Here is a 26948-nt window from a genome sequence, read left to right on the forward strand (position 1 = left end):
TCCAGCATCACCTCTGAAAATAATTGTTACTTCTAATTCCAGTAACAGCAAAATTATTGAATTGTTGTACTGTAGTTACATAAGTATAGAGTATTATAATACATCACCATTGATGTTCTGAAGTGCTAACTTCCAAGGAAAAAATGCAAGGCTTATTTTTTCAGGTTGATCAGTTGTTTTCATTCAAAAGCACAGTATCCAAAATACAATCAGCACCTGCTGCAATCATCTGTTTTTATCAAGGCCTAACTAGAATATTGTCTTTCCTTAAGCTTCAGGGTTCTCTGCTCAGTGAGTCTGAAGAGACTCATAGCAGTGCTATGAGGCTTGGATTGTGAAGCCCTGAAAAAAAACCTGAAGGAACAATGTCTGCTTCCTATAAAATGATTCTTAAGGCTCCTTAGAGCAGGAGTGTCAAACATATGGCCTGGGGCCAGATGTAGCCCCCTGAGAGAACGTATCAGGGCTGCAAACCAGCTGAGAACTCCCCCCTAACTCTTGGTCTGGCCTGGTGAACCCACAGTGGGTTCACCATCCACACACCCTCCCCACTCTGCTGCGGGCTTGCCAGTCTAGGCACCCACCCCACCCTGCTCCTGATTTGTTCTGGCGAGCCTGTTGCAAACTGGCCAGTCCAGGAACTCACCTACCCTCCACCCAATCTGGTCAGACAAGGCTGTTGCAGGCTGGCAAGTCCAGGCACTCACCCACTCCCAGCATGTTCTGGTGAGCCAGCTTCCCCCCTCATGCTAGTGTGGGTTAGCAAGCTCACTGCAGGCGTGTCAAGTAAGGTAACCCCCCCATCCCTCCAGTGCTGATCCGGGCTGGCAAAGCTGCTGTCAGCTTGCTGAGGCAGTCACCACCAGCCCCCAGGACTGGCCATCTTCCCCAGTGCTGTTATGGACTGGCAAGCCCACTATGGGCTCAACAGCTGAGATAGCCCCCTTCCTCAGTGTCATACCCTGGACCTGGCCTGGCCAAGTAACATTTATGTTATATCCAGCTCTCATAACAAATGAATGTGAAACCCCTGGCTTAGAACTATGTTGCATTGCATCCCATCAGCTGCCAGTGCAGTTTCCTGGCAGGCACATATCTTCTTTGTGTTCTGTTTCCCCCATCAGCTGCTTCTTATGCCTGAAATGCTGATTCTAGAGGTCATGGCCTTGGCACAAGAAAGAGAATATTTGGTCCCCCTTCTCACTGTAGCACTCCAACATGAGTGGCTTTTTGTTCTGTTGGTCATGTGACTTCCAACACCAACTTTTCTTGGATCATTCCTTCCTCGTCCACCAGCAAAGGGGCAATTTTACCCCCTTCCCGCCTCTAATGTGTGTTCCTTGATTTGTGAGGCTGTTTGTCCCCGTGGGTTTCACAACCCCAGGTTTCATCTTTTCGAAGTGTGAAGGAGCTGCTCAGGGGAGCCACCTCATTTAGAATACTGTGTGTGTTTCTGGTCGCGGTATTTCTGAGTTGGAAAAGGTGCAGAAGTTAGCAAACGAAACCGTTAAGATCACCTTTGCTATATGAAGAAAGGGTAAAGAGTCTGGGACTTCTCAGTTGTGGGGAGGGAAGATGCAGCAGTGACATAATAGAGGTTTATAAAAATACTTACAGGGTGGAAAAATAGATAGGAAGCTTTTGTTTTTCTCCCTCTCCCACAATAATAGAATTCAGGGACATTCACTCAAGCTGATGGGCAATAGATTAATGACAGTCAAAATGAAATACTCACTTATTTAACAAATTATTAATTCTGGCTGGGGACCAACGATGGACACAAATGTATTTGGCTTTAAAATGGATACATGGAGGATAGTAAAGCATGGTAACTAGAGGGAACCTCCTGGTTCAAAGGCAGAAAAACTCTGAATATCAGTGCTTGGAGGCAACAACAGGGAAGGTCTTGGTCTGTGTGCCCTGCTTGTTGGCCCTCCAGGAGAGCTGGTATGAAACAGATTCTGGATTAGATAGAGTACGGGTATGATGCAACAGGGCTCTTCTGATGTGGGGAATGTAATGAAAAACTGCATCTACCAGTGTCTTCCCCAGACTGCAGGAACCAACAATCAGATATCAGTGATGTAAGAATCACTTAAACTGTTCACCTGAAAATACAGTAAATGTGAGGTTTTTCTTTTTTGAACACTGTGCCATTATATTTTCAATGTTCCCTTCTCAGGCATGGGAATACATGCTGCATTCCCTTGACTCATTGAAAGCTAGTAAAACATCTTAACCAAACTCCTTATAAACATTGCATGATTTGCTTGATTGTGGTGAAGATGTAGAAGAAAGAATAGTAGGGAATTACCTCTGCTAAGTGAAGCAAGCCCAAAAATCATTGCTTTACATTATATGTTATGAAGCATTGCTAATCCCTGTAGTAGTTCCTTCTGAAATGTTGTTACAACAGCATTGTTGATTGCTTTTTCTCCAACACAAATCCTACTATAGAGCTCCAAGGTATATATAGCTTCCCTTAAAAGATCAGACAAATCACTATTTCTCATCAAAGCTGTGGATGATCCTATGTACAGTGGTAGAGATCTTCCTTGTCCTCTCAACAGACTATTCTGCATATATTGAGCTGTTAGGGTGGAAAAGAGACTAGGCTGCCGCCAAAAGTAGCAGACCCATATGGAGTTCTTTCTATCCATGGGGGAATAAGTTGCTTAATTCTTGTCCTTCAGTATGCAGTGCATTTATCTCCCTTTCACATCTTAGGCAAGGCAGTGCAAAATGTAAAAACATCAGGACACTAATGCTACATGTGACAGTAAAAAGTAATTTGACATGAGGAAGGGGCAACGCTCTGAACTGGTGGGAAGCATTCCATTTTTATTTCAGTGAATAAGAACAGACCCTGATGGAACAGGATCACACCATCATTGCCAAATATGAGGTCATGTTTCTTAATGTTTTCAACATAATTTCTCTTAAATCTATTGTTGCTAACCTGTGGACACTGTCTAAAGGAGTTTTCAAGTGCAAAATCAAGCTTGTGAGCTACCTGGCAGTTATGCGCTAAAGAGGGGGATTGTGCTAAATTTAAAACAAATCATCACCTTCCTTTTTACTCCCACTACTAGCACCGGGCAGTGACGTGTTTCTTGTAGTTCTGTTGCCATAATATTAAGCAAGTATAAACAGTTCTCTGTAGAGCATATGCTTTCTAATGAAATTTGTTGGTTGACTTTGATTATTTACATATGCTGAAAGAGTTATCTAATATTCTTTCTTAGGGTTTTGAACCAAGAGGGACTGCAATAGGGCAGAGGCTAGTCACATGGAATAACATGGTGAAAAACACAGGCTACAAAGCAACGTTAGCAAATTACCCTTTTAAATATGCAGATGAACAAGCTAAAAGGTGGGGATTTTCATTTTTTTTCTGACATTATCTTACACTGATTGTTTACATATCATATAACCAAGTTTGTGGACATGAAGCAAGCAGAATAAACTTGTCCTGTCATAGTTTTCCACAGTTAGCATTTCTCTTAATTAAAAACACTAGTCAGTGAATAAACATTTACTATGTTATAAACGTATTTTAGCAATTGGAGGATTTCTGAATTCTCATTTTCTTAAGGAATCTTACTTTATTTAGGTATAAAAATTCCAAGTGTGTAATGGAACTGTATTAACTCTTCCCCTTAGGGTAATGGACGTTCCCCACCCCATGTTGTCTGTTTGGATATGTACTTTTAGTTCACTTTTAAGAAGAAGTGTTGGATTTATACCCCCCCTTTCTCTCCTGTAAGGAGGCTCAAAGGGGCTTACAAACTCCTTTCCCTTCCCCCCTGTGTGTAGGTGGGGCTGAGAGAGCTCTGAAGAACTGTGACTAGTCCAAGGTCATCCAGCTGGCATGCGTTAGAGTGCACAAGCTACCGTAATCTAGTTCACCAGATAAGTTTCCACAGCTCAAGTGGCAGAGCGGGGATTCAAACCCGGTTCTCCAGATTAGAGTGCACCTGCTCTTAACCACTATACCATGCTAGCTTTTAATGATACAAGGCAATCTTGAAAATTATTGGTTTCTTTTGGATCAAGATAGTTTATAAATATTTGGGTTTTAATTTTTAATTTTCTGGTTTTTTAGGGTGGTTGTTTTTCCTTTCTGGGTTTATTATTGAAACTGAAATTAAGGTATTAAAATGCATAGATAGTTTGGTTTCTATACATTAACAGTAAATGTTCTCCCATAGTCATCAAGAGAACAGATGGTCGGGTGATCACTATGAAAGGGAGAGAAGGGAAGCCGACTGGAATTTCCACAAGGACAGCTTTTTCTGTGACATTCCAAGTGAGTTGTTGAGAGTGGAGGAGCTGCTACAAGCAAGACCAAACAATCCAATTTTTGTGCATATGTTCACAGGTTTAAGAAATTTGTTAACCTGTTAAGAAATTTGAACAAAGTTGTTTTTATGTGATTCCTCACCATTGTTCAGTTTTTCATAAGTTATTGCTTTTGATGTGAAAGTATAGAGGACTGTAGACCATGATATTTTAAACCAAATCACTCATTATGCTAATTCTACTATAGCTGTGGCATTTAACAGATATTGGCAGTTTGTTTTCACTTGTGAGAAAAAAATTTCTGAGGCATAATATGTTTTGTCTGAAACAGTTCCTGGAGGTCTGTCAGCACTTCTTTGAGTGCTTCAAGGTTTGAGTGTGGCTTTAGGGTATGGTTGGGGTTAGGCTTCTCATTGCTGGAAGTAAACCAGTGACTGAGTGCTTCCATCTCCCAGATTGCGCAAGCCTAATATGAACATTGGCATCAAGCTTGGTTCTTTGGTTCCATGGTCACGCCACGTATATTGGGAAAGCAGGTGCAGATGTGCCTGTAGGACACAAGCCTGAATGCTAGGTAGCTGTAAATTCCTTCTCCCATCATGCATCTCATCACAATAGAGGGACTGCCTCTTGAGCAGGCAGAAGATCTCTAGGCTTTCAAACAAGACTTGTTTACACCCAGCAATGGAGAATAAGCATTGCTGCTAGAAAATATAGGAGCATTATATTATCTAAATCTTCTGTGTCTCTGGAGGAAAGGAGGCATGGTATAGTCCAATTGCATCAGATCTCAGAAGCTAAGTAGGGTCAGTACTTGGAAGAGAGACCATCAAGGAAGACTCTGCAGAGAAAATCAGTGACAAACCACTTCTGCTTTTCTCTCCCTTCCTCCCTCCCTCCCTGTCTCACACACACCCACACACGCACACTCAATCATTCACACACGCATAGCTCTTTCTTACACAGGCCCTTTCCGTACGGAGGCAGAAGGGCTTGGGTCGGCGTAATGAACACCGACCCAACGACGCTGGGACCATCCGCATGGACGGTCCCAGAATTGGCTGGGACGATGGCGCCGCGGAGCGCCGTCGCCCGGCCGACCTGCCTCTTCCCCGTCTTTCCCCACTCACCTCATCGCCGTCGTTGCCCTGCTGGCCTCTGTAGACCCGCCCACGCTGCCCTCCGACCTCCAGGGGTCGGAGGACAGCGAGGGATGGCCTTCGGAGGCCAGCAGGGCGATGACGGCGACGAGGTGAGTGGGGAAGGATGGGGACAACAGCGCATTCCCGGCGGTGCCGTTCGCACGGCGCCGCCGGGAATGCGCTGTATTCCAAAAACCTCCCTCCAGGAGGGAGGTTTTTGGAGGCAGCCTGAGGCCGCCCTGGGGGAGGGGGAAGGGAGTCAGGTCGGTGCTGCTGCGATTTGGCAGCGCCGCCTGTGCGAACCGCTCCCTGGGGACGGCGTTTTTGCCGTCCCCAGGGCTTCGTTATTGACCCGTGCGGAAAGGGCCACATACTGCATCTGCCAATAACACGACGTTTGACTCTACTAAGTTAGGATTCTGGCCTGTGTTACAGTGATGTTGCAGGTGTGTATTTTAATATTCTAAATACCCTTGACATTGTCTTCTGCTTAATAAAATAGGTGGCTGTTGAATTTATAAATACTATTTTCTTTGCAACAGGTTTCTGCACATTTATAAACTAGAAAAGATGGTTTAAAAGCCATTTTAGTTAAGTTATATTAAGGTAATTGGCTGTAACTCCATATTGAAAAGAGCCTCTGATAGTTTCAATTATCATGACAAAACAATACAAAATTCAATTATATTGACATTTATATAAACTCAATTATTTTCAGGTGATCGCTATTCTCGAGTAGTATTTACATCAACAGATGGTGAGAACCTATGGAATTTACCCGCCATAAAATCAATGTGCAATGTAGATAATTTGAGGGTAAGTAAACCTAATTAACTTGATAGGAAAAATATGTATCTCAAACGTTCAGCTTTGTCTTTTACAGCCAGTAAATGGCTTATTGGCAGGCAGATATTAAGGAAGACAGAACTACTTTGCCTTTTCCGCAATAAGGATGCATCTTAGCATTTCTCTGTGAACATTCTGAAGCATAACAATGGCATCTGTTTTTTTTCTCCAACATTTCCTGTACTGAAGAGTGCTTTGTATGGGGGTTCGGGTGGGGTTCACCTTTCTGTGTCTCTTGTTTTCTGAAACTAGTCCAGAAATTGTGTAATTGTCCATTTTAAATTTCCCTTGAAGCAATTTTTCAGTATTATGTGGTGTATAATTCTTGGGCAGTCACTTATACATGGGATTCTTAAAGCTTAATCAGGTGGCAATCAGTACATCATGGAAACATTTGTACAGTAACAGTGCAAATGCCACACCAAAAAATCAATCCAGATGACAGTGTTCCAAGTAAGCAGAGCTAGCTTCATCTGCGTGGCCACATTTGGGACTGTCAAGACACAGGCTGGCCACGGACCATAATCTTGCAAGCTTCTAGAAGGATCTAGCTGGGAGTGCTCCCCCTCCCCTCAAGAACAGAGCCTGAGCTCTTTTCCTGTGCAAAAACCCTGTGACCAAGGGGGAGGAGCACTCTGTCCCTCATTTCTCTTTCGGCCACTTCACGAAGAGAATGTGTCTTGTGAGCTCTGCGTTCTTTTTTTCCTCACTGGGATGAAATTTTTTGGAGTCTGAGGAAGATTGTTCTCTTGGACTCCTCTTTTTGTTCATTTATAATTTTTTTCTGGTATTTTTTCTTTGTCATTCCAACTTTGCCATGGAAAAGGGCATAGCTCTTTTCAAGAAATATGTTAAATGTAATATGAAAATGGTGAAGAATGAAAAACTTCAGGAATGTTTTGTTTGGGTGAGGCCCATATCACTGCAACATGTTGGGCTTGTTCCCTCCTCACACCTAAAGCCAGGTAGGAACACCTGTTGCTGTTGCAGGCCACTCTGTGGAAACAATCTGTGGAGGCACTGCAGTCCAATTTGCCAGCCAAGTCTATTGGAGCCTCTTCAGTTGCCTCTGGCTCAGCTCTTCCAACGCCCTCTACATTGGCAGAGCAGCAGGCTATGTTGGAGCACTCCTTCAAGAAATTGAAAAAATCCAAGTCTAAGGACAAGGCTAAACTGTTGGGAGCAAAATTGGTTCATGTAAAGCCTTCAAAATTATCCTCGCTACCCAGGAGGGCAGCTTCTGGTTCCCACTGTGCTCGTAAACACTCCCTTTCTCACTCCCTGTTCGCCAGCACATGGGCTTGCCATCAAAAGAGAGAGGATGCCTTTGGAGAGACACAAGTCACCTAGAGTGCAATTGCCTTATCCCACTGACATTGCCTCAGCTTCAGTTGAGCACTATATGCAAGCTTTGCTCAAAACGTCTATTGACCATTGCATTGATGACAATACTGGAGGTCTGCCTGATGACCAATGTCTGTCTCCACTCTGTTGTCGATCGCTCCATGAAGAGTCATCTAGAAATCAGTAGGCATGGTCTTCAGAGATGAGCTCTGCTTGCTGTTGGGATCAGCGGCGACAGAGTTCTTCATCTTCACATAGGTGCTCGCATTCCTGGATGCCACCCATTTCTCAGTGCCATCACTCATGTGCAGTGCCTTTCTACAACAACACTATCATGTCAGTGATGAGCATCCGGGTGGTTACATCATTGAGATCTGTTCATTAGATTTGTGCCGTTCTAGGTTGCATGAGTGGCTTTCAGATAAAAGCCATTCTTCTTCAGGTGACTGCTGATCCTGTTGGTGCTCCCACGATCAAGATTCTTATGATAGAGGCAGGTGAGGTTATACCCCAAACTCTCCTTCTGCTTCCAGACGTGACTCATTTCTGTCCTCAACATGAGTACTCCAGTCTCCCCTCATACTTGTTGGATGGAGCACCCCTCCAAAGATGATTCTGACAGCCCTTCTATGTCATCATCTGATGAGTCTGTGGGGGATAATCAGACCATCTCTCCTCCTGAAGATACTATATGGTTCACTGAACTATTGGTCAGAATGGCCAATGCCTTATATCTAGACTTTGGGGGGTTGGAAGCACCTGATGATGATATTGTTCTTGATATTTTAAATACTAAGGATATGTCTCCCATCTCTTTGTCTATCATTAAGGGTTTCTTGTAGTTGGCCCATAATAATTGGTCCAGACCTTGTGCAGCACCCTCAGTGACTAAGAAATTGGAACACATATATAGGATCAGGCCTGACAATTGTTTCTTTCTTTTCTATCACCCTTCTCAGACTGTTATAACTGACTTCCTTCTCAGCAGGTATTGAGCAGGGAACCACTCTTCGCCAATAGTCTGTGAAGGGCAGAAGTTAGACACTATGGACAGGAAGCAATACTCATTTGCTGCATTAGGTTTTCGAATTGCTAATTATTTAGGTGTCATGAGCAGATACCAAACCTTTATTTGGGACCAAACGTCTCCTTATATTGAGTTCTTACCGGAGAATAAGAAACAGCTGGCAAAAAAATCATACAAACCGATGGGTTAAGACTAGGCAGGCGACAACTTTCTGCCTCCAAGCATGTAGCAAATACCCATACCAAGAGCATGAGTGGTTCTGAAGCTTTATGTAGGCACTCATGGCTTAGATCTTCAGCCTTGCCAAATGACACTAGGCTTAGAATCAAAGACACGCCATTTGAGAGCACCTCCTTGTTCAGTGAACAAATCAATACTATTTTGCACCATCTTTTGTTTTGCTGTTTTACTGGCCGCTCTTTGGGCATCATGCCTCACTCTAACCCTCCTTGTAGGCACAGGTATTTTCAGAGAAACAGTTATCAACATCAGAGGCAGGGTCATTACCAGTCTTCCTCCTATACTTCTCAATCACAATATAGGCAACCCTACCAATCCTCTCTCCAACAGGGTAAAAGGCTTCCCCTCGTCCAAAGGGGTAAGAAGGTTGGTCGCACTTCTCCACAGCAGAAGGGAAAGCAACGAACATTTCCAAGGGTTTTTGGCAACAGGCTGTCTGTTTACTTTTCTGTTGGAGTTCTATAACAGTTAATTCTTGGTTGTTATCAATAATAAAACAAGGTTATTATTTGAGTTTAAATCTCAGCTTGATTGCCTCAGATGTGTGACTCGCTCCCGCCTCCAGTGGTGTGAACTTGGCTCCTCTCCCAAAAGTGGGGCTGCACAGAGACCAAGCAGATGAACTTGCCTGTAACTGTTGTTCATCCAGTGGTACTCTGTGTAGACACACATCCCTCCCTCCATCCCTGCAGTGAGTAGCCTATTTTCAGTGTTTGTTTGTGTTTCTCCACTAAGTCTTCTCATGGTGGCTACTGGAGAACTGAGGGACAGAGTTCTCCTTGTCCCCCTCAATCACAAGGTCTTTGCATGGGAAAAGCACTCAGGCACCATTTCCAAGGGGAGGGAGAGCGCTCCTTGCTAGATCCTTTTAGAAGTTTACAAAATGACATTCTGTGGCTGGCCTACGTCTCAGCAGTCCCAGATGTATGTCTGCACAGAATACCATTGGATGAACAACAGTTGGAAGCAAGTGCAACCTTGTTCTTCCTCTTCAGAACACAAAGAGAATGAAAGAAGACACTTCGTTCTGACTGATCAGGAGAGAATGTTTTCCATCGTCAGAATAGTTCAGACCTTTTTCTTTTTTTAAAAAAAACCTCCACTAAGGATCCAAAATATTAAAAGTAATATGCAGCCTTTGGGGCTGCCTCATAAGTTCCTCCTGCATGTGTTAGAAATTAACATTTCAAATACTTGAAACTTTAATCTGGTTTTAACTAAAGAATCCTAACTGATGCAAGTTTTGTGCTGAAGTAAAGAACACATGTTTATGTTGTATATCTGTGATGATACCTAAGCTTGTCACTCTCCAGAAGCACAGTGATTTGTATGGTTTGTCAGTTGCTGGAGTCACAGATGTTAGTAATCTCAGAGGTTCATGGGAGGCAGTTTCGGCTATAATGTAGGCAGGAGTGGATAGAAGCAAAGGTCTCATTGAGTATATAGGACTTTTTGCCTCCCCCCCTCCCATTCAAGATAATATATAGGTTGAAAACATAGGGAATGAGGTCTGTTCAATTTAGTGGAGGCCCCTTTGGACAGAAATTGTTGAAAGGTACAAGTTCAAATTATTCTTTCAGTTGCTTCTTAATAATCATATTTTGTTTTTGATGTAAGTTTCTGATTATCATTTTCCTTTGGCTCCTGAAAAACTTAATTCAAGGGAACAAGACTTATCAAAAATGTACAAAAGAGTATTTTAAAATTGGCTATAATAAAATAACGTACTTCTAAAATACAGCTTTATGTAAGTGGTCGGGCAGCTTTCTGACACTTGTCCACTTTACTTGATGTAAAGTAAAAATAAATTTAAGCCCTCAGGTTCCATCTTTTATATTCACTGAACATCCCAGATCCCAAAGAGAAGCTGTACTTCTCTGGACTGCAGAGTTCTGGTGCTTTGAACTGGTGCTTTCTTGAATTGCTATGAGAAACTGATGTTTTCTGTGAACTTTAATCCTACAACTTTCTTTGTTGGCTGCTGTCCATATCTTTGTTTAATTTGTATTCTTTTAAAGGTTCCACTTTTATTTTTATTGAAACAAATGCTATAAAGTCCATGGAAACAAATCCAACTGTTTTGGTGTTCAAAAGTTAAGCACATGGAGAAATTTATGATTTTCCTATGCTTTCTTCAGCTGTTTGGATTTTAAGGGAATTTTTATGCATTTTCAACATGTTTGTAGGAAAAAATGTTCTAGGTTGGATTACCATCTGTGTACCATTCAAACACAAATTGTCTTGGGTCTGCTATATCAACTTTAGCCATCTGGTTTTCTTGCGCTTGAGATTATATCCTGTTCCGTATAGCACCCTAATAATCCTAATAGTATTGCCATATGTTGAGTCGCTGTAGGATCTGGCCCCTTAGAAATTACTAATATTTGTTAATCACACTCTTTTAAATTTCAGCTAATCTGAAAATTCTTTCTTGCATGCTTTCTAATAGATAGGCTTAAAAGTGTGGCTAATATGTAGCTATATGTATATATACTCACATGGTTGACAGTTTTCACATTCCGAAATTTGAATGAAAATTTAATGAAAATTTATCAGAGGTTTATCGATAAAGAAATTATGGATGTTTGCCATTGCGAATCTTGACCAGCAGTATATATCAACAATGAAGAATTAGGTTGGTTTAGGACAGTGGTGGCGAACCTATGGCACGCGTGCCAGAGGTGGCACTCAGAGCCGTCTCTGTGGGCGCGTGCGCACAGAGTTCGTCATGGGGGGGCCGGAAAATCGCCCCCCACACACACACATATAGGCTGGCCTGGGCCACTGGGCATAACTCATTCAAAGTTTTGCATGGTTGCTTCACCAAGCTTACTCCCGAGTAACGTGTGCCTTGGAGCCAACTGTTTTTTCTAAACTAAAACCTCAGTATTCCGGTTAAATTGCTGTGTTGGCACTTTGCGATAAATAAGTGGGTTTTGGGTTGCAATTTGGGCACTCGGTCTCAAAAAGGTTTGCCATCACTGGTTTAGGACAATACAGATGCCCAGTTCATATAGGAAGATAATGATGAGACTCAGTAGCCTACCTTGGACCCTATGGACAGACAGAGGCTTGGATTCACTGAAACATTTGAGCAGATGGAAGGATTTCTACTTTTGAAGTGTGCCTCCCCTCTCAGCCTAATGTGCCCTCTTAAAAATAGCTCTGGAGGAACAGGGGACCTCCAGGAACAGCATTTGGGGGAGTTGGGGTGGTAGAGGAAGAGTCTTGCTCTGTGTGGGAATCCTTCTAAGTACTACTGTGGATCCAAGCCACTGCACCTTGGTACTCTGCAATGTACAAGTTTTGTTCTTGGGTAAAAAGTATTCCCTGAGGATAAAAAAAACCCTGAAAAGTATGAGATTGTGCATTTACGCTATTTTCATTTGAGGTCTCAGAACAGATATCTTAATGGTATTGTTGCAATAGTATATCTTAACCTAGTTTGCCCAGAATAGCTTCTGTGTCGCCTTTTGATCAAGCACCAAAGTAGAAGCAAACCCCTGAAGAGCAGTGGTTCTAAAACAGTATTCTCTTGTGGTATTTTGAGAAATGATTTCAGATTGTTCCAAATTCTTGCAGGTGGTGCATCTTTATTTGTAGGAATGGTTCCTTTTGTAGCAAATGTAGATGGCCTTCAATGTGCTGAGGAATAGTAAATAAAACTCAACAAATGTGCTGAAGAACAACAAATAAACAGCAAATAAAACTGTGTCAAGAAGAGAAATGCATCTCACTGTGACATACCTCTGAAGATTTCAGCCATAGATGCGGGTGAAACATTAGGAGCAGAAACTTCCAGATCACGGGCACATAGCTCAGAAAACCCGCAACAGCCCAAACTCAGTTCCTTTCTGAATTAGACTAAGCTCAGTGGACGATAAATGTTTCCTCCCAGCTTTCCTGACTGACCCAAAGGGCTTGCAAATCGTATCCTCCTTGGATAAATTTGGACTTGAGCCATGAAAAATATAGATGACATTTCAGTGCTTCCTATTATTTATTAGGTTGTTCATTTTTTGCTGAATTTCTCTGCATGAGTGTTTTTATCTGGAAACAATCAAATGTGAATTATCCTGTTTTCATGGAATGCTAGGTCATTCTTGTTCTGAGGTTATTTGACAAAATTAAGGCCATATTACGTTTTATAACAATCACATGAATTTCAAAATCCTGGGGTTTTTTTCATTCTGTGCTATCAGAGATTGTTCAAAATAAGCCCAAGTAATGCAAATAATGCAAGTAATGCCCAAGTCTGTCAGAAATTTGCCTGTCTTTCAAATACCTAAACATTCGCGTAACTGTGTCAGTAACACTGATTCTGTGATAATAATAGAAATATCCTTAAGCTTCTACTTCGGTCTTCTGTGCCTTCCATACAGTGGGACTGCGCCTAAGCAGGGCTGCAACAGAAGAAGTCTCACGCTTCCAATCTAAGGAGTGTTCCTGCCATTAGCCCTGCCTCGAGGCCATTCCTTTCAATGGTCACATATCTAATGGCAGAGAACTGATTTCACAACCTCCTGTAATCTGGAACTCTAAACCTACGTTAAATTCCAATGTAATTTAACATTGCCTTAGATGAGAAAACAAATTCCAGCTTGCCAGGCCATCTGCATTCAAATGTCACAGTAAACCAGAGCTTAATCAGTTCAATGTGCACATGAAGAGAGTGGTAGTTGGAGCAGGAAGGGAAGCGCTCAGACACAACAAGGAAGCTGTGATGGTGTCAGGTGCTGACAAACCTGTTTCATTAGTCTGTCATGATATCTAAGTGCAGCCATGTTTCAGTTTTTATCTAGCTTTACACTTTTGCTTTGAACTATAATTTTGTCTCTCTCTCTCTTCATACAGATACGATCCCATTTTCAGTTTGGTGATCTCTGCCAGAGGACCACTGCTGCTTCTTGCTGCCCCAGCTGGACCCTGGGCAATTATATTGCCATTTTAAACAACAGATCATCATGTCAAAAAATTGTAGAGAGAGATGTTTCTCATACTCTGAAGCTGCTCCGTACCTGTGCCAGATACTATTACAATGGGACACTGGGACCAGATTGCTGGGATACGGCAGCCAAGAGAAAGGACCAACTCAAGTGTACAAATGTGCCTCGTAAATGTACAAAGTACAACGCTGTTTACCAGATCCTCCACTACCTAGTAGACAAAGATTTTTTAAGCCCAAAGACAGTGGATTATGTCTTACCAGCTTTAAAGTACAGCATGCTTTTTTCACCCACAGAAAAAGGGGAGAGCATGATGAACATCTATCTGGATAACTTTGAGAACTGGAACTCTTCTGATGGAATCACCACCATCACAGGGATAGAGTTTGGAATAAAGCACAATTTATTCCAAGATTACCTTTTAATGGATACCGTGTATCCTGCTATAGCCATTGTGATTGTTCTTTTAGTCATGTGCATATACACCAAGTCCATGTTTATCACACTGATGACCATGTTTGCCATAATAAGCTCCTTGATTGTTTCTTACTTTCTTTATCGGGTCGTATTTAATTTTGAGTTTTTCCCCTTTATGAATCTTACTGCACTGATTATTCTAGTTGGCATTGGCGCAGATGATGCTTTTGTCTTGTGTGATGTGTGGAGCTACACAAAATTTGACAAGTCTCATGCTGATACTTCGGAGACAGTGAGCATAACCTTGCAACATGCTGCCCTTTCCATGTTTGTCACCAGTTTTACTACCGCTGCTGCCTTTTATGCCAATTACGTGAACAATATCACAGCCATCAGGTGCTTTGGTGTTTATGCTGGCACCGCCATATTGGTGAACTATGTTCTAATGGTAACATGGTTACCTGCAGTTGTTGTGTTACACGAACGGTACCTCCTCAATATATTTAGTTGTTTCAGAAAGCCTCAGTCAAGGGCATATGCCAACAAAAGCTGCTGGACAGTGCTGTGCCAAATGTTCCACAAGGTGGTTTTTGCTGGCTCAGAAGTGTCCAGAATATTTTTTGAAAAAGTGTTGCCCTGCATTGTTATCAAGTTTCGTTACGTGTGGTTGGTCTGGTTCTTAGCCTTAACTGTTGGTGGAGCGTATATTGTGTGTGTGAATCCAAAGATGAAGCTGCCATCCCTGGAGCTTTCAGAGTTTCAGGTGTTCCGGTCTTCTCACCCTTTTGAGCGTTACGATGCTGAGTTCAAAAAGCTTTTTATGTTTGAACGAGTCCATCATGGGGAGGAGCTTCATATGCCCATCACTATAATCTGGGGTGTTTCTCCTGAGGATAATGGGGACCCCTTAAATCCTAAAAGTAAAGGAAATCTAAAACTGGACAGCACCTTTAACATTGCAAGCCCAGATTCTCAGCTGTGGATTTTAAAATTCTGCCAAAAGCTAAGGAATCAAACCTTTTTTTATCAAACCGAAGAGCAAGACTTCACAAGCTGCTTCATTGAGACATTTAAGCAGTGGATGGAAAATCAGGACTGTGATGAGCCAGCTCTTTATCCGTGCTGCAGCCACTGGAGTTTTCCCTACAAAGAGGAGGTTTTTGAATTATGTATCAAGAGAGCCATAATGGAGCTTGAAAGAAGCACAGGGTACCATTTAGACAGCAAAACTCCAGGGCCTCGTTTTGACATAAATGACACCATCAGAGCAGTGGTACTGGAGTTCCAAAGCACCTACCTCTTCACTTTAGCTTATGACAAGATGCATCAGTTTTACAGAGAGGTGGATTTGTGGATTTCAAATGAGCTGAGTACTGCTCCTGAAGGTCTAAGCAGTGGCTGGTTTGTGAGTAATTTAGAGTTCTATGACCTCCAGGACAGTCTCTCTGATGGTACTTTGATTGCCATGGGTCTTTCAGTGGCTGTGGCATTCAGTGTAATGCTGCTTACGACTTGGAATATAATAATTAGCCTTTATGCAATAGTTTCAATTGCAGGGACCATATTTGTCACTGTTGGGTCACTTGTTCTTTTAGGCTGGGAGCTGAATGTATTAGAGTCTGTCACCATTTCTGTTGCTGTTGGCTTATCTGTAGATTTTGCTGTTCATTATGGAGTTGCATACCGTTTAGCTCCTGATCCTGACCGGGAAGGAAAAGTAGTCTTCTCTCTAAGCCGCATGGGTTCGGCAATTGCTATGGCTGCTCTGACAACATTTGTGGCTGGAGCTATGATGATGCCTTCTACAGTTCTAGCATACACTCAGCTTGGCACTTTCATGATGCTTATAATGTGCATTAGTTGGACATTTGCAACCTTCTTTTTCCAGTGCATGTGCCGTTGCCTTGGCCCCCAAGGTACCTTTGGTCAGATTCCTCTACCTAAAAAGATGCAGTGTAGTGCCTTTTCTCAGGCATTGTCAGCAAACAAAGGAGACAAGGACTCTGATCAAACTCATCCTGTTAATAAATACCATTTGGATTCCAGAGCTCAAAAAACAGACATGGAACATGAGCATTATGAGCTAGAGCCTCTGGCATTGCATACTAATAATTGCAATGCATCAGAAAAGAGAACCTATGAAGAAACACACATCTGCTCTGAGCTTTTCAATGGTAGACCTTCAGATTCGCATGTTCTTCCCCACTCAGCATACAGTAATGAACAGAACATCGTTACTAAAAGTGAATCGGAATCAGTCATGAGGTCTTCTGGGGAACAGAATACCTCTTGCCAGTTGCTGTCTCAAAATCAACAGTGTAATTGTTCAGATAGTTATAAGCACGGGGACATGAAATGGAGCCCACATTCATGCCAACAGTTAAATGAAGCTTTTTGCTATCAATGCTCCCCTTCTGGAAACATGCAAATCCAAAGTTCTCTGATTCCCATAAATGCATTGCATCATTCCTCTGATACTTATATGAACACTGTCCAGCATGTCCTCTACTGTAACTGTCTGCAAGGCAGATTAAAAAGACCTCCAGTTCAGAATTCCCTTCCCAGAAACATTTTTCTGCATTCAGTTCAAAATTTTCAAGCCCACAATCTTTCAAACACAGAGGAGAATTTAAGGAATTTGCCAAAGGAAGCCAGTTCATCCCATTTTATCTGCAAAAGTGTTGGTTCACTAATGAAACCTTGTTGTGAAATGGAGAAAAGTCTACCTGATAATCAAAAAGAACTCGGTAATTACCACAGAGCCAAATGGGATGTAATGGTCACTGAAGTGAATGGGAATGAAAATGGTACTTCTGCATCAAAACAGAACAAGAAAACTGAAACAGAGGGAATACAGAACTTGCCACAAACAGCACCAAGCATAAAGGCTAGTCAGAATGTGTGGGAATTGGAGAACAGTACTTCAAGAGAAGATGAGTATGAGTCTTGCCCTGATAATTCACAGTATTGTAACAGAACCAGAGTAATGAAGTGCAATTCTGTTGAGTGTCATATGCCAAACACTGAAGCCCATGTGCCTGCTCTGTTAGCACACTCAGAACTTTCCAATGAAAGTTTGCTAATAAAAACGCTATAATCTTACCTTTGGCAGTTTTGTTGTTTTAATACGGTTTAAAATACTGAAACTAAGTCATGATGTTTGGCTTTATTTGGTTGATAACCATGATATACTCCATACAAACATCACAAAAATGTCATTTAGACTGTATTTGTATTGACAGTAGGTTCCGTTGTAGGGAAAATATTTGCAGGTGTCACTTTCTACCCAGTTACATTTTCTACTGTATATGTGAACTGCTTTCACCAATTATTAAATGGTGCTTTAGATCTATGAGTATAAGAGGAACCCTGCTGAGTGAGCCTTTGGGCCATCTAGTCCAGCATCTTTTTTTGCTCATAATTTGCGTGTTTAAATAATTCATATCCCCCCTTTCTGCCTCACAAGAGCCACCAAGGGTCCAAGAGCACCTCCATTCTACAGACCTGTTCCTTCAAGGAAATTGACATCTTAAATCCTGGATCAGAATGTCTGCCCACCAGTAGCACTTGCATCTTGTTGGGATTCAGATTAATCTTATTAGCCTTCATTCACTTCCAGACTGCCTCAAGGCACTTGTTCAGAGTTTCTACAGTCTCCATGGGATCAGCTGGAACTGCAAGATAGAATTGAGTGTCATCCACACATTGGTGACAAACCACCCCCAATCTCTGAGTGACTAAACCCAGTGGTTTCTTGCATATTTTAAAGGACAGCAGTCCCATCCAAGACTTCAGGCGACTGGCCATGGCCGTGCTGCTCTGCAGCTTCCAAAAGGGCTTCCTGGCAGTTCGGGGAGGCTTCGCAAGGTGAAAGCCTCCCTGCCACAAGAAGCCCCTGTTGGATTTAACAGACAGTCTGTATTCCTGGCCACCAGTGTTATGCACAAAATGGCCAGAAGGACATTTGTCGGCTCCTTTCCCAACCTGCCCCCGCTATGGCAGCAGTGGCGTTGGGACACTGTGCCAGGGAGAGCAAATCTGCTGGTGCAGCCACTCCATGGGCGGATTCCTCCCTGCCCCACTCCAATGGGACTCTTAGAGAACAAGATGGAACATTGCAGGACCCCAGAGGCCAAAGGGCTGAGCAACAGTACCCCAGCAACACCTTCTGACACCTATCCTCTAGGGAGGATCAGAAGCATGGCAGAATGGTTCCTCCCTATCCCACTCCAGAAGGATACCATGATCAATGGTATTGAATGTCACTGAGAGGTGCAGGAGAATCAATAGAGTTGTACTCTCTCTGTCCATCTTCCAGCTCAGCTCATCCACCAGGGCACACAAGGCTGTTTCAGTCCCATAATTGGACTTAAATCCAGATTGGGAAGGATCTAAACAATTTGTCTCATCCAGGAAAGTTTAAAGTTGTCCAGCTACCATCTATTTAATTATCTTTCTGAATAATGGAACATATGAGACTGGTCAGTAATTCATGAGACCTCCTGGGTTCAGGGTAGGTTTCTTTAGGAGCGGATGCACCACAGTTTGCTTCAAGGAAGCATTAACTTGTCTTTCAAACCCATTCCAAGGACAGCTAGATGCACCAAGAAGTCCCAAAGCAGGGCAAGAATGCAAAATACTTGGATATGCATTCAAGAATCCAAATTATAGACAAGCCTTATTAGGTGAGTGTATGTGGAAAACCTAAGTTCCAGACAAACTAGTTTTCAAACTGATTTGTATTTTATGTCCTAAGATGATGGTAAATTTTTCCTACAATCGGCTTGGTGATATTTTCATGAAATCAGGATATGTGACCTGGCCCTGTCTGTCATTTCATGCATGTTTAATGCAAAACAATGCAAAATTGACTTTAAAAAAATGACATTCTTAGTAGGGGGGAAAGAGGAAACTGAATTTAGATAAGAGATTGCAGCATAGTGTATATTTATAAAACCAAGTTAGCTGTGTCATTGGCTAATGAACAAAACATAGTATGCATGTTATGAAATTTTATGATTAAATCCAACTTTATTCTTAATGTTTTTGCCAAGGCATTCAGAAAGTCAAACTTTGACAAGCAAATTCTTTCAATAGTGAGCAGCCATATAAAAGAGAACTGCTTTATAATAAAATTTCTGAAGCATGTAAAGCCAATCAGGTACAAAGCATAGACTAGGTAACTCATGTCTTCCCAGTAGCTTCTTATTTAATAAGGAGCGCACAAAGAAAGGAGGTGGTTGTCAGGTATAAAATTATGTACTGCCTTTATACTATTCTAAATTTTATTCTTCCACCTTTTCCCAATATAAGCAAGATGGCGGACAATCAGAAGATAAGAACAAGAACACATAACTATCCTATTGAATTTAAATTAAAAACATAAGCAGTGGCCAAAATCTGTATATTAAACATCTGTTTCTATTTGAGCCAGTCAAATACATCAAGCACTTTGGCTTGCATCCACATAAATTAGGTGCCCCAGCTCCAGGCCTTGCCAGTGGTAGACAAGAATGCAATAGGTATTTTTAAAGAAAAGTAAGAGTCCTGGTGTTAGCTATCACGATACAAAGGATCATTTTGTTTGTTTCTGATGGGTGGGCATGAAAACATAAAAGGTTTGATGACGGGATCAAGGGTCAAGTTTACAGTACTAAAATATAGTATCTGGGAATGTGCATTCAGCAAAGTTGAACCCCTCAAAATGACCCCTTTGAATACTACTTAGTAAATCCCAATCATGAAAAAAGCCAAAAAGGGAGAGGATTTTTCAGGATCATTTTGGGATTGCCAGCCACAACCCCTTATAGATGAAAAATCACTTTGGCAGATTTGCACTGAACACTTTAAATCCCCCTCTCTTGTTCTCCATTATAATCTATGGGGAATCTGGGGCGCGTTTTTTTTTTTTAAGATCTTCTGGTGACACAAGAACCACCAAGTCTGGTAAAGATTGGGTTGGGATTGAATGTTATGGCCCCCTCACAAGCAGCTATGCTGCAAATTTGATGCATCTACCTTAAATAACAGTCCCAGAAAGTGGCCCCATAGGCTATAATGGAGCCATTTTTTTCATATTCTCAAATCCAAATGTTCCCATTTTTTTAACACCGCTAATAATAGCTGCTTTAGCTATTAGAATGAGGTATTATAAACTCCATAGTTTACTTGCAGAATATTGATGAAAACTAAACATCTTAGGTAAAATCTTTCAGCACCTTTCTCTCTGTTGACAAGAATGCCTATTTCATCTGTTCAGTACCCAGTAATGAACACAAGAAAAGATGAAGCAAAAATGGTTATTGTAACACCTTTTATTAAACACTTCATTACACTGATACTCCCAAATAACAGCGCTCCAAATTTAGGTCTTTGTATGAGACTTTAAAGTAAAACAAAAAGGGAAGTAGCCTAATGTTTGTTTACTTTATTTTCCTTCCAGTACTCCCTACACTCCACCCCTCATACAATTCTTGATTCATCAGCAGTCATCTGGCAAGGCCTCCACACTTGTACTTCAAAATAGGAATATTCCCTTGGAAATGCATTTGGAGCACATCTCATTCTACCAGATGGAAACTGAGCAATTGGTCCAAGGAAAAAATCAGTGTGTGTGCATGTGTATGAGACTCAGTATATTTAAAAAATTTATATATAACAAACTTAAAAAGATTTTGTAAAGAAACATATTTTTTATACCAAGTATTATTAGCTATAAGAGGCAGCTTTTTCTCAGAGGGCTGTATGTGGTTCTCTGTAAACTGCCTGCTTCCTTTCCCAGCTGCCGTGAACAATTGATATTCAGTTCTGGTTCTCAGAGCAGCTGATGAGGATACTCCTTCAGAGGGTAAGCAGGGACTAGTTGATTGAATTGCATATAGAGATATACAATGAAAAAAACTCTCATATTGAAAATCGGCAACAAGTTGCAAGAAGGCTAGGCTAGAGTCCTTCTCACTGACATGTAGTGCAGGGCCTCTTTCTGCATGGGGGAACATGTGATCATGAGAAAGCTCATCTATTTAGTCAAACCATAAACAACATCATAACCTCAGCTATTGGAATTGTGAATAGAACCATCTCTTATCAAAATCTGTTTACAGATTAGCAGTCCCCTTTGCCAAGCACTAGTGGGACCAAGGAAGACTTGCAATCTTTTCAAAATCCTGAGTGGGTGAGATGACCTCTAAGCACTCCAGGAAGGTCATTTCATAACTATGGGGGTACAGCAGAAGAAGCCATACTCCCAGCAGCTGATGTTCTAATCTCTTTGCGAGAGAATACAAAACATCTGACTCAGTAATTGTCACTCTGACTGGCAGCAGTTCTCCTTCTCAAGCAGAGAACTGGTTTCTCTTGAGTTGTTACACGAAGACATCCAGTGAAACAGTGTTACGGGACATAATGTACTGCTTTGATCATCATTTGTAGAGCGTTCTTTAAAAAAAAAAAACCTCCCAGTTTTTAGCTTGGTTCCAGGTAAGTGAACTTTTCACGCAGCAGGACTGTCCCTATTTCTTCCTTCATGCTATAGCCTTTTGCATAATCAGAAAGCAATTCCTGATGATGGGTGCAAACTTTGAAGTAATGTAGGATGTGATGCAAGACAGGTGCTGGAGAGGAGGATTGTCAGCAGCCAGAGAAATGCTCCCTGGCTGACTATAGAAGCGGATTTTTGTATGTAAAGAGAGAGAACTTCTGTTCTGGATGTCATTGGGTCTTCACCTGATAAGTCATGAGCATCAGCTTCTGCATTTTCTTTTTAGAGAAGCGTATATGGAGAGGAAGGGAGAATGAAAGAGAAATAGGAAAAACAGATGCAGAGAAGGGAAGAGGGAAACAAACAACAGAATATAAGAGACTCAAGAGCCTGGAAAAGCTGGATGCAGCTGCTTTCAACAATAAGAATCTTATACATCAGGGCAGTTCTAGACAGGCTCTTTTCACATCTGCTTGCTTTCAGAATTCACTGCATTTCAGGGTTCAGTCACCATAAATAGAGCTTCTGATTTTTATTACTGAGTGGATACTGAAAATGTTTTGCTCATAAGGCCATGCAAGTGCTCTCAAAGCTCACTTGTCTATTTCTGTGATGAGCTTTGGTTTTCTCAGGCCTTTCCCCCAGTATCTCTTACTGCCTAGTTTTGCTTGGGAAATCTGGGGCATTAGACAGCAAGAATAGTCTAAGGCATAATCCAGGGTCAAAGCACAAGTAGTCAGAAGTCCAAGCAACAAAACAGAAGGGCAAATCCAGAAAGCACAAGCCAGGCTCAGTTCAAGAAAGAAAGTTCAAATCCAGTCCAGGGTCAAAACAAAGAGATTTAAGAAGAAGAGTTTGGATTTATGCCTTGCTTTTCTCAACCACAAGGGGTTTCAAAGCAGCTTACAAACTCCTTCCCCTTTTCTCCCCACAATAGATGCCCTGTGAGGTAGGGGTTGAGAGACTTGTGAGAGAACTGTGACTAGCCCAAGGTCACCCAGCAAGCTTCATGTGTAGGAGGGGGAAAACACATCTGGTTCACCAGATTAGAGTCCACCACTCAAGTGGAAGAGTAGGGAATAATACCCAGATCTCTGGATTACAGTTCATCTGCTCTTAATCACTACACCAGACTGCCTAAGACACAGAGCAACAACTGCTACACCAGGGTTGTGGACAAATTGCTTCCACACTAGAAGAAGAAGAAGAGGAGGAGTTTGGATTTATATCCCCCCTTTCTCTCCTGCAGGAGACTCAAAGGGGCTTACAATCTCCTTGCCCTTCCCCCCTCACAACAAACACCCTGTGAGGTGGGTGGGGCTGAGGGAGCTCAGAAGAGCTGTGACTAGCCCAAGGTCACCCAGCTGGCGTGTGTGGGAGTGTACAGGCTAATCTGAATTCCCCAGATAAGCCTCCACAGCTCAGGCGGCAGAGCGGGGAATCAAACCCGGTTCCTCCAGATTAGATACACGAGCTCTTAACCTCCTACGCCACTGCTGCTCCTTCACCTTTCTCTGGCAGCTTTCATCAGGAAACCCTGATCGGGAGCAGGTGCCACTAATCACTGATCAGCCTCTGTGACTGTCAGCCCTGATCCTATGGTGCCTCAGCCTCACAGGCAGAGGTTGACTGGTATGGAGCTGCCAACCATGGTCATTGGTGCCGATCCTGTGCTTTCCCTCAGACCTGCCTTCTCTGGTGTTGCAAAGGCTGTGATGACCCTGAAGGGTCACTTTTGTTTCAGCCTCAGAACCTGCACTGTGAAACTGAGGGTATGGTGCGCTGACTTCAACCTGAGACTCCCCTTCTGCACCAGATGGAGTCTCAGCTTTGTTGGGTGGATCTTCCTGCAGCCTCCAAGGGCTGAGGCCAGCTTCCTCTCTCTCTTCCTCATCTGAGGAGGCATTGGCAGGCAGACGCATGACACTTGCATGTATGAAGCACACCAGAATAGGCATTGTAGTCCTTATTTCATATATCACCTGAAACTTGAGTAGTGGAAAGGCAGCTGTAGATAGTGGGTTGTATCTAATAGGCTGTTGCAGGTTTCCCAGACTGTGTGGCCATGGTCTGGCAGGTTCTAATAGGCATCTAATAGGTTAGGTCCTGTGAAAAACATTGCCAAAAGAATTTGCAGATCATATCTTCCTATGCCATCCCTTTCCTCAGCAACCTGATATTTGCCTGGAAAGTGCTCCTTGAAGTTGGGTGATCCTCATGAAAAAAAGAATGTGCCACAGCACAAGGGGCTGCAGTGAGGAGGAACACATGGGCAACAACCTACTGGTGTTAATTATTGCTTTCCACAAAGACCTCTTCCAACAGAAGTAATATTTCTATGAAGAAGATTCAACGGAAAGGAGCACTTGGATCCAGCTTAGTAGGAGGGAGTCACAGAGTCAAATCAGTAACTTTCTTCTTGCAGTTGATTCTTAAATTACTTTCTTTGTGTCCATTTCTTATATGTTCCTGGGGGAATTAATTGCTTGCATTTAAAAAATATTTTATTTTAGCAATTGCCAAATACAGCACAAAGCATGAAACTTCTACTAAAGTTTAACCATTTAATATGTTCAGCATTAACAACAGTAAACACACACACACACACAAACACACACAAAGACTGGGTTCACATAATTTGAATACCACTAAAGCAAGATGATACCTTGCCAAAGGGGAAAGTTCCTTAATAAAGGCAATCTCTCAAGCATATAAACCATGAGCCAAGAATTTCCCCCATTCAATTTTGTTTTAGTCAAGATCTGGTTGGTGACCATAAACAAGCCATCCCAGTCATGGCTTTCTGAAGTACTGGAAAACTAATATTGACCCATCTTTACAGTTGAAGGTTACCGAAAAAATGTTTGAGCTCTGAAGGGACACATGCAGTGTATCAGCCCTCTCGCCTCTCATTACAGATCTTGGAATGGAATTTGATGTGATAGGCAAGGGGAGATGGCACCCAAATGGCACTGAGATCTAACAAAAATATGTAGGAGAGTTGTGATCATTCTGGTTTAAAGAATATTAATAGCAGATGTGGGGGTGGAACTGAGTTGAAAATGGATCATGGTGTTTGGGGAAGAGTGCTGGCAGCCCCAGGCCATTAAGTTGTGTCTGTGTCTTCCCTGAGCTGCTGTTTATCCTGAGGAGGGAAGAACTTGCGACATCCTGTAAGGAAGCGCCTCACACACAAGCATTGTTCTCTTTGCATCCTGTGTATGTGAGATCTTTGAAAGCTCTATATTGCCACATGGATGCTAAATATTTTATCATGACAAGAAATCTAAAGGACAAGCTGGTGGTCCTCAAGGAATCACAGAAAATTTAGAATCCAACCCTCAAAAATCTCTCCCTCAAGGATCCTGTAAGAAAGGAACTTTCCTTCTCCCTTTCACCCTTTGATTGACATTCACTGCCCTCAATATTCTGTCCCTTCAAAAGTATTTTCAGCCCTCTTCATGATTTGTTTAATTTCTGTTTATGTTGTTTGATTTGCCAAATCATTTTTACACACCAGTCTCCAAAATATGTAGAACCCCCTACAATCTCTATAGATAGTTCATTTGTTTGCTTGGATGATCCGTGTCTGGCAAGTTCATTATTAGATATAATAATCTTGTGTTTGAGTAAGATCAGACAGCAACATTTTTGTCAACTGTCCTTCAAGGTATCTAATATTTAGTGATAAACTATAGCAGACTGCAGATTTATACAAAACAACTTGAAAAAAAGATCATTCCAGTTTCTCTTGTAAAATATTTTATTATTTACTTATTGCACTCACTGTGTAAGAAAAGTTGTCCTCCAGTAAGTTGTGGGTTTAAAAAGGTAAAGCTCAGTCAATTGAACTGGCAGGAGGGGAATTTTAGCAGGAGCTGGGGCCAGGCACAGTGAAGAAGTGCCTGGCTTCTGCCTTCATTTCCCTGGCTGGGCTCAGTGACAGCAGTAAAATGCACTAATTCTGTCAAATGGGGACTACAAAACCTTGGATATAAGCCTGCTTAAGTGTGTCTGATTGAAGTCAATGTGTTATTCTATAAGAAAAAGAATCTCCATATACAGCTTTTTTATTCTGGAACAATTATAAAAGAGAAGCATGAAAATGCTACCTAAAGTCCTTGCACATGATCCTTAAACCAAATCTGCTTTTGCATTTCCTGCCTCTGTATTTGAATGTAAAAACTACATCAACTTTTTCATACACTTGGTTTATAACTGGCTGTTAGTCTTTAAGTGCTATCATCATCAACATTCACAACTGGGGTCCCATACTAAAAGGCGCTCTGCAGAAATGTTTAGCAGCCGTAATATTAGGTGGCGATTTCAATGCCGTGATGGAGTTAGATTTAGAAATAGTAGCAGAGAGAATAAGTAATTAGTAAATTACTTTGTTCCCCTTTTTAAAAAAAATCTTATCCTATTTTCAGTTAATAGATGGAGATTACAGCATCCAGTTGAGAAAAATTATACATACTTTTTGCATGCTCGTAATACCTATTCTAGGATTTATTTATTTTTGATCTCAAAAACTGTAGCACATAAAATAGAAGATACAGTGTTGGAAGGCTTTATTCACACAGACAACAACCCCATTTATTAAACCATGAGTAACCAACATTTTTTTTTAAAAAAAAAACTTGATATTTAACTAGAGAAGTATAGCCAGTTAGCTCAATCCAAGGGGAAGGCAGACTCACCTTAGTAATGGTGCAGCCCTGCACTGATGCATTTGCCACCTCCTCTGGTGCACGGGGCAAATGTGCCAGTGGAGGGGGAGATATGCGGACAGGCAGGTGCCCCTCAGCCCAGCCACCACAAAAGCTGGAAGTCCCAGCTGCAGTGGAGCTGTGCCAGTGTTCGAAATGGGGGGTGTGTGTTCCTGAGAGCAGAGCCACTGTTAGTCAGCTCACAACCTCATTTGTAGCCAGTTGCCCCCCAGCCCTGGCACTGGACTTAAGCCACCCAAAAGGGTAGCATAAGTCTACTGATCCCAATGGTGGCCTTTCTGGCCGTGGGGAGAGGTTTTGCTGTTTGTTCCCTCCTGTGCCTCTCGAAAGCCCTCAAGGCAGTGGCACAGTGCGGTGCAGCAGCAGCATGGTGGCAGTGCCATCACAAGCTGCTTCCATTGTCTGGATTGTGTTGTTAGTATTAAAGAGAAATTATGTAAAGATCTTGCACTCTTTTTTACATTAAATACCCAA

The 26948-nt window shown here is 42.1% G+C and overlaps 1 protein-coding gene across 10 annotated transcripts in view; it reads left to right on the forward strand.

Moving 5' to 3' along the window:
• DISP1 (dispatched RND transporter family member 1) overlaps positions 1-17366 on the forward strand; it is a 93771-nt gene extending 76405 nt beyond the window's left edge. For all 10 annotated transcript variants that reach the window (XM_048502624.1, XM_048503058.1, XM_048502530.1 and 7 more), the window contains 4 exons: positions 3246-3373; positions 4212-4309; positions 6163-6260; positions 13756-17366. In XM_048502624.1, coding sequence (XP_048358581.1) covers positions 3246-3373; positions 4212-4309; positions 6163-6260; positions 13756-17361 — 3930 coding nt within the window. In that variant the 3' untranslated portion in view covers positions 17362-17366. The remainder of the gene's footprint in view (positions 1-3245; positions 3374-4211; positions 4310-6162; positions 6261-13755) is intronic.
• Positions 17367-26948: the final 9582 nt, after the last annotated feature.

The sequence above is a fragment of the Sphaerodactylus townsendi genome, linkage group LG01, assembly GCF_021028975.2.
Source record: "Sphaerodactylus townsendi isolate TG3544 linkage group LG01, MPM_Stown_v2.3, whole genome shotgun sequence".
NCBI lineage: Eukaryota > Metazoa > Chordata > Lepidosauria > Squamata > Sphaerodactylidae > Sphaerodactylus > Sphaerodactylus townsendi.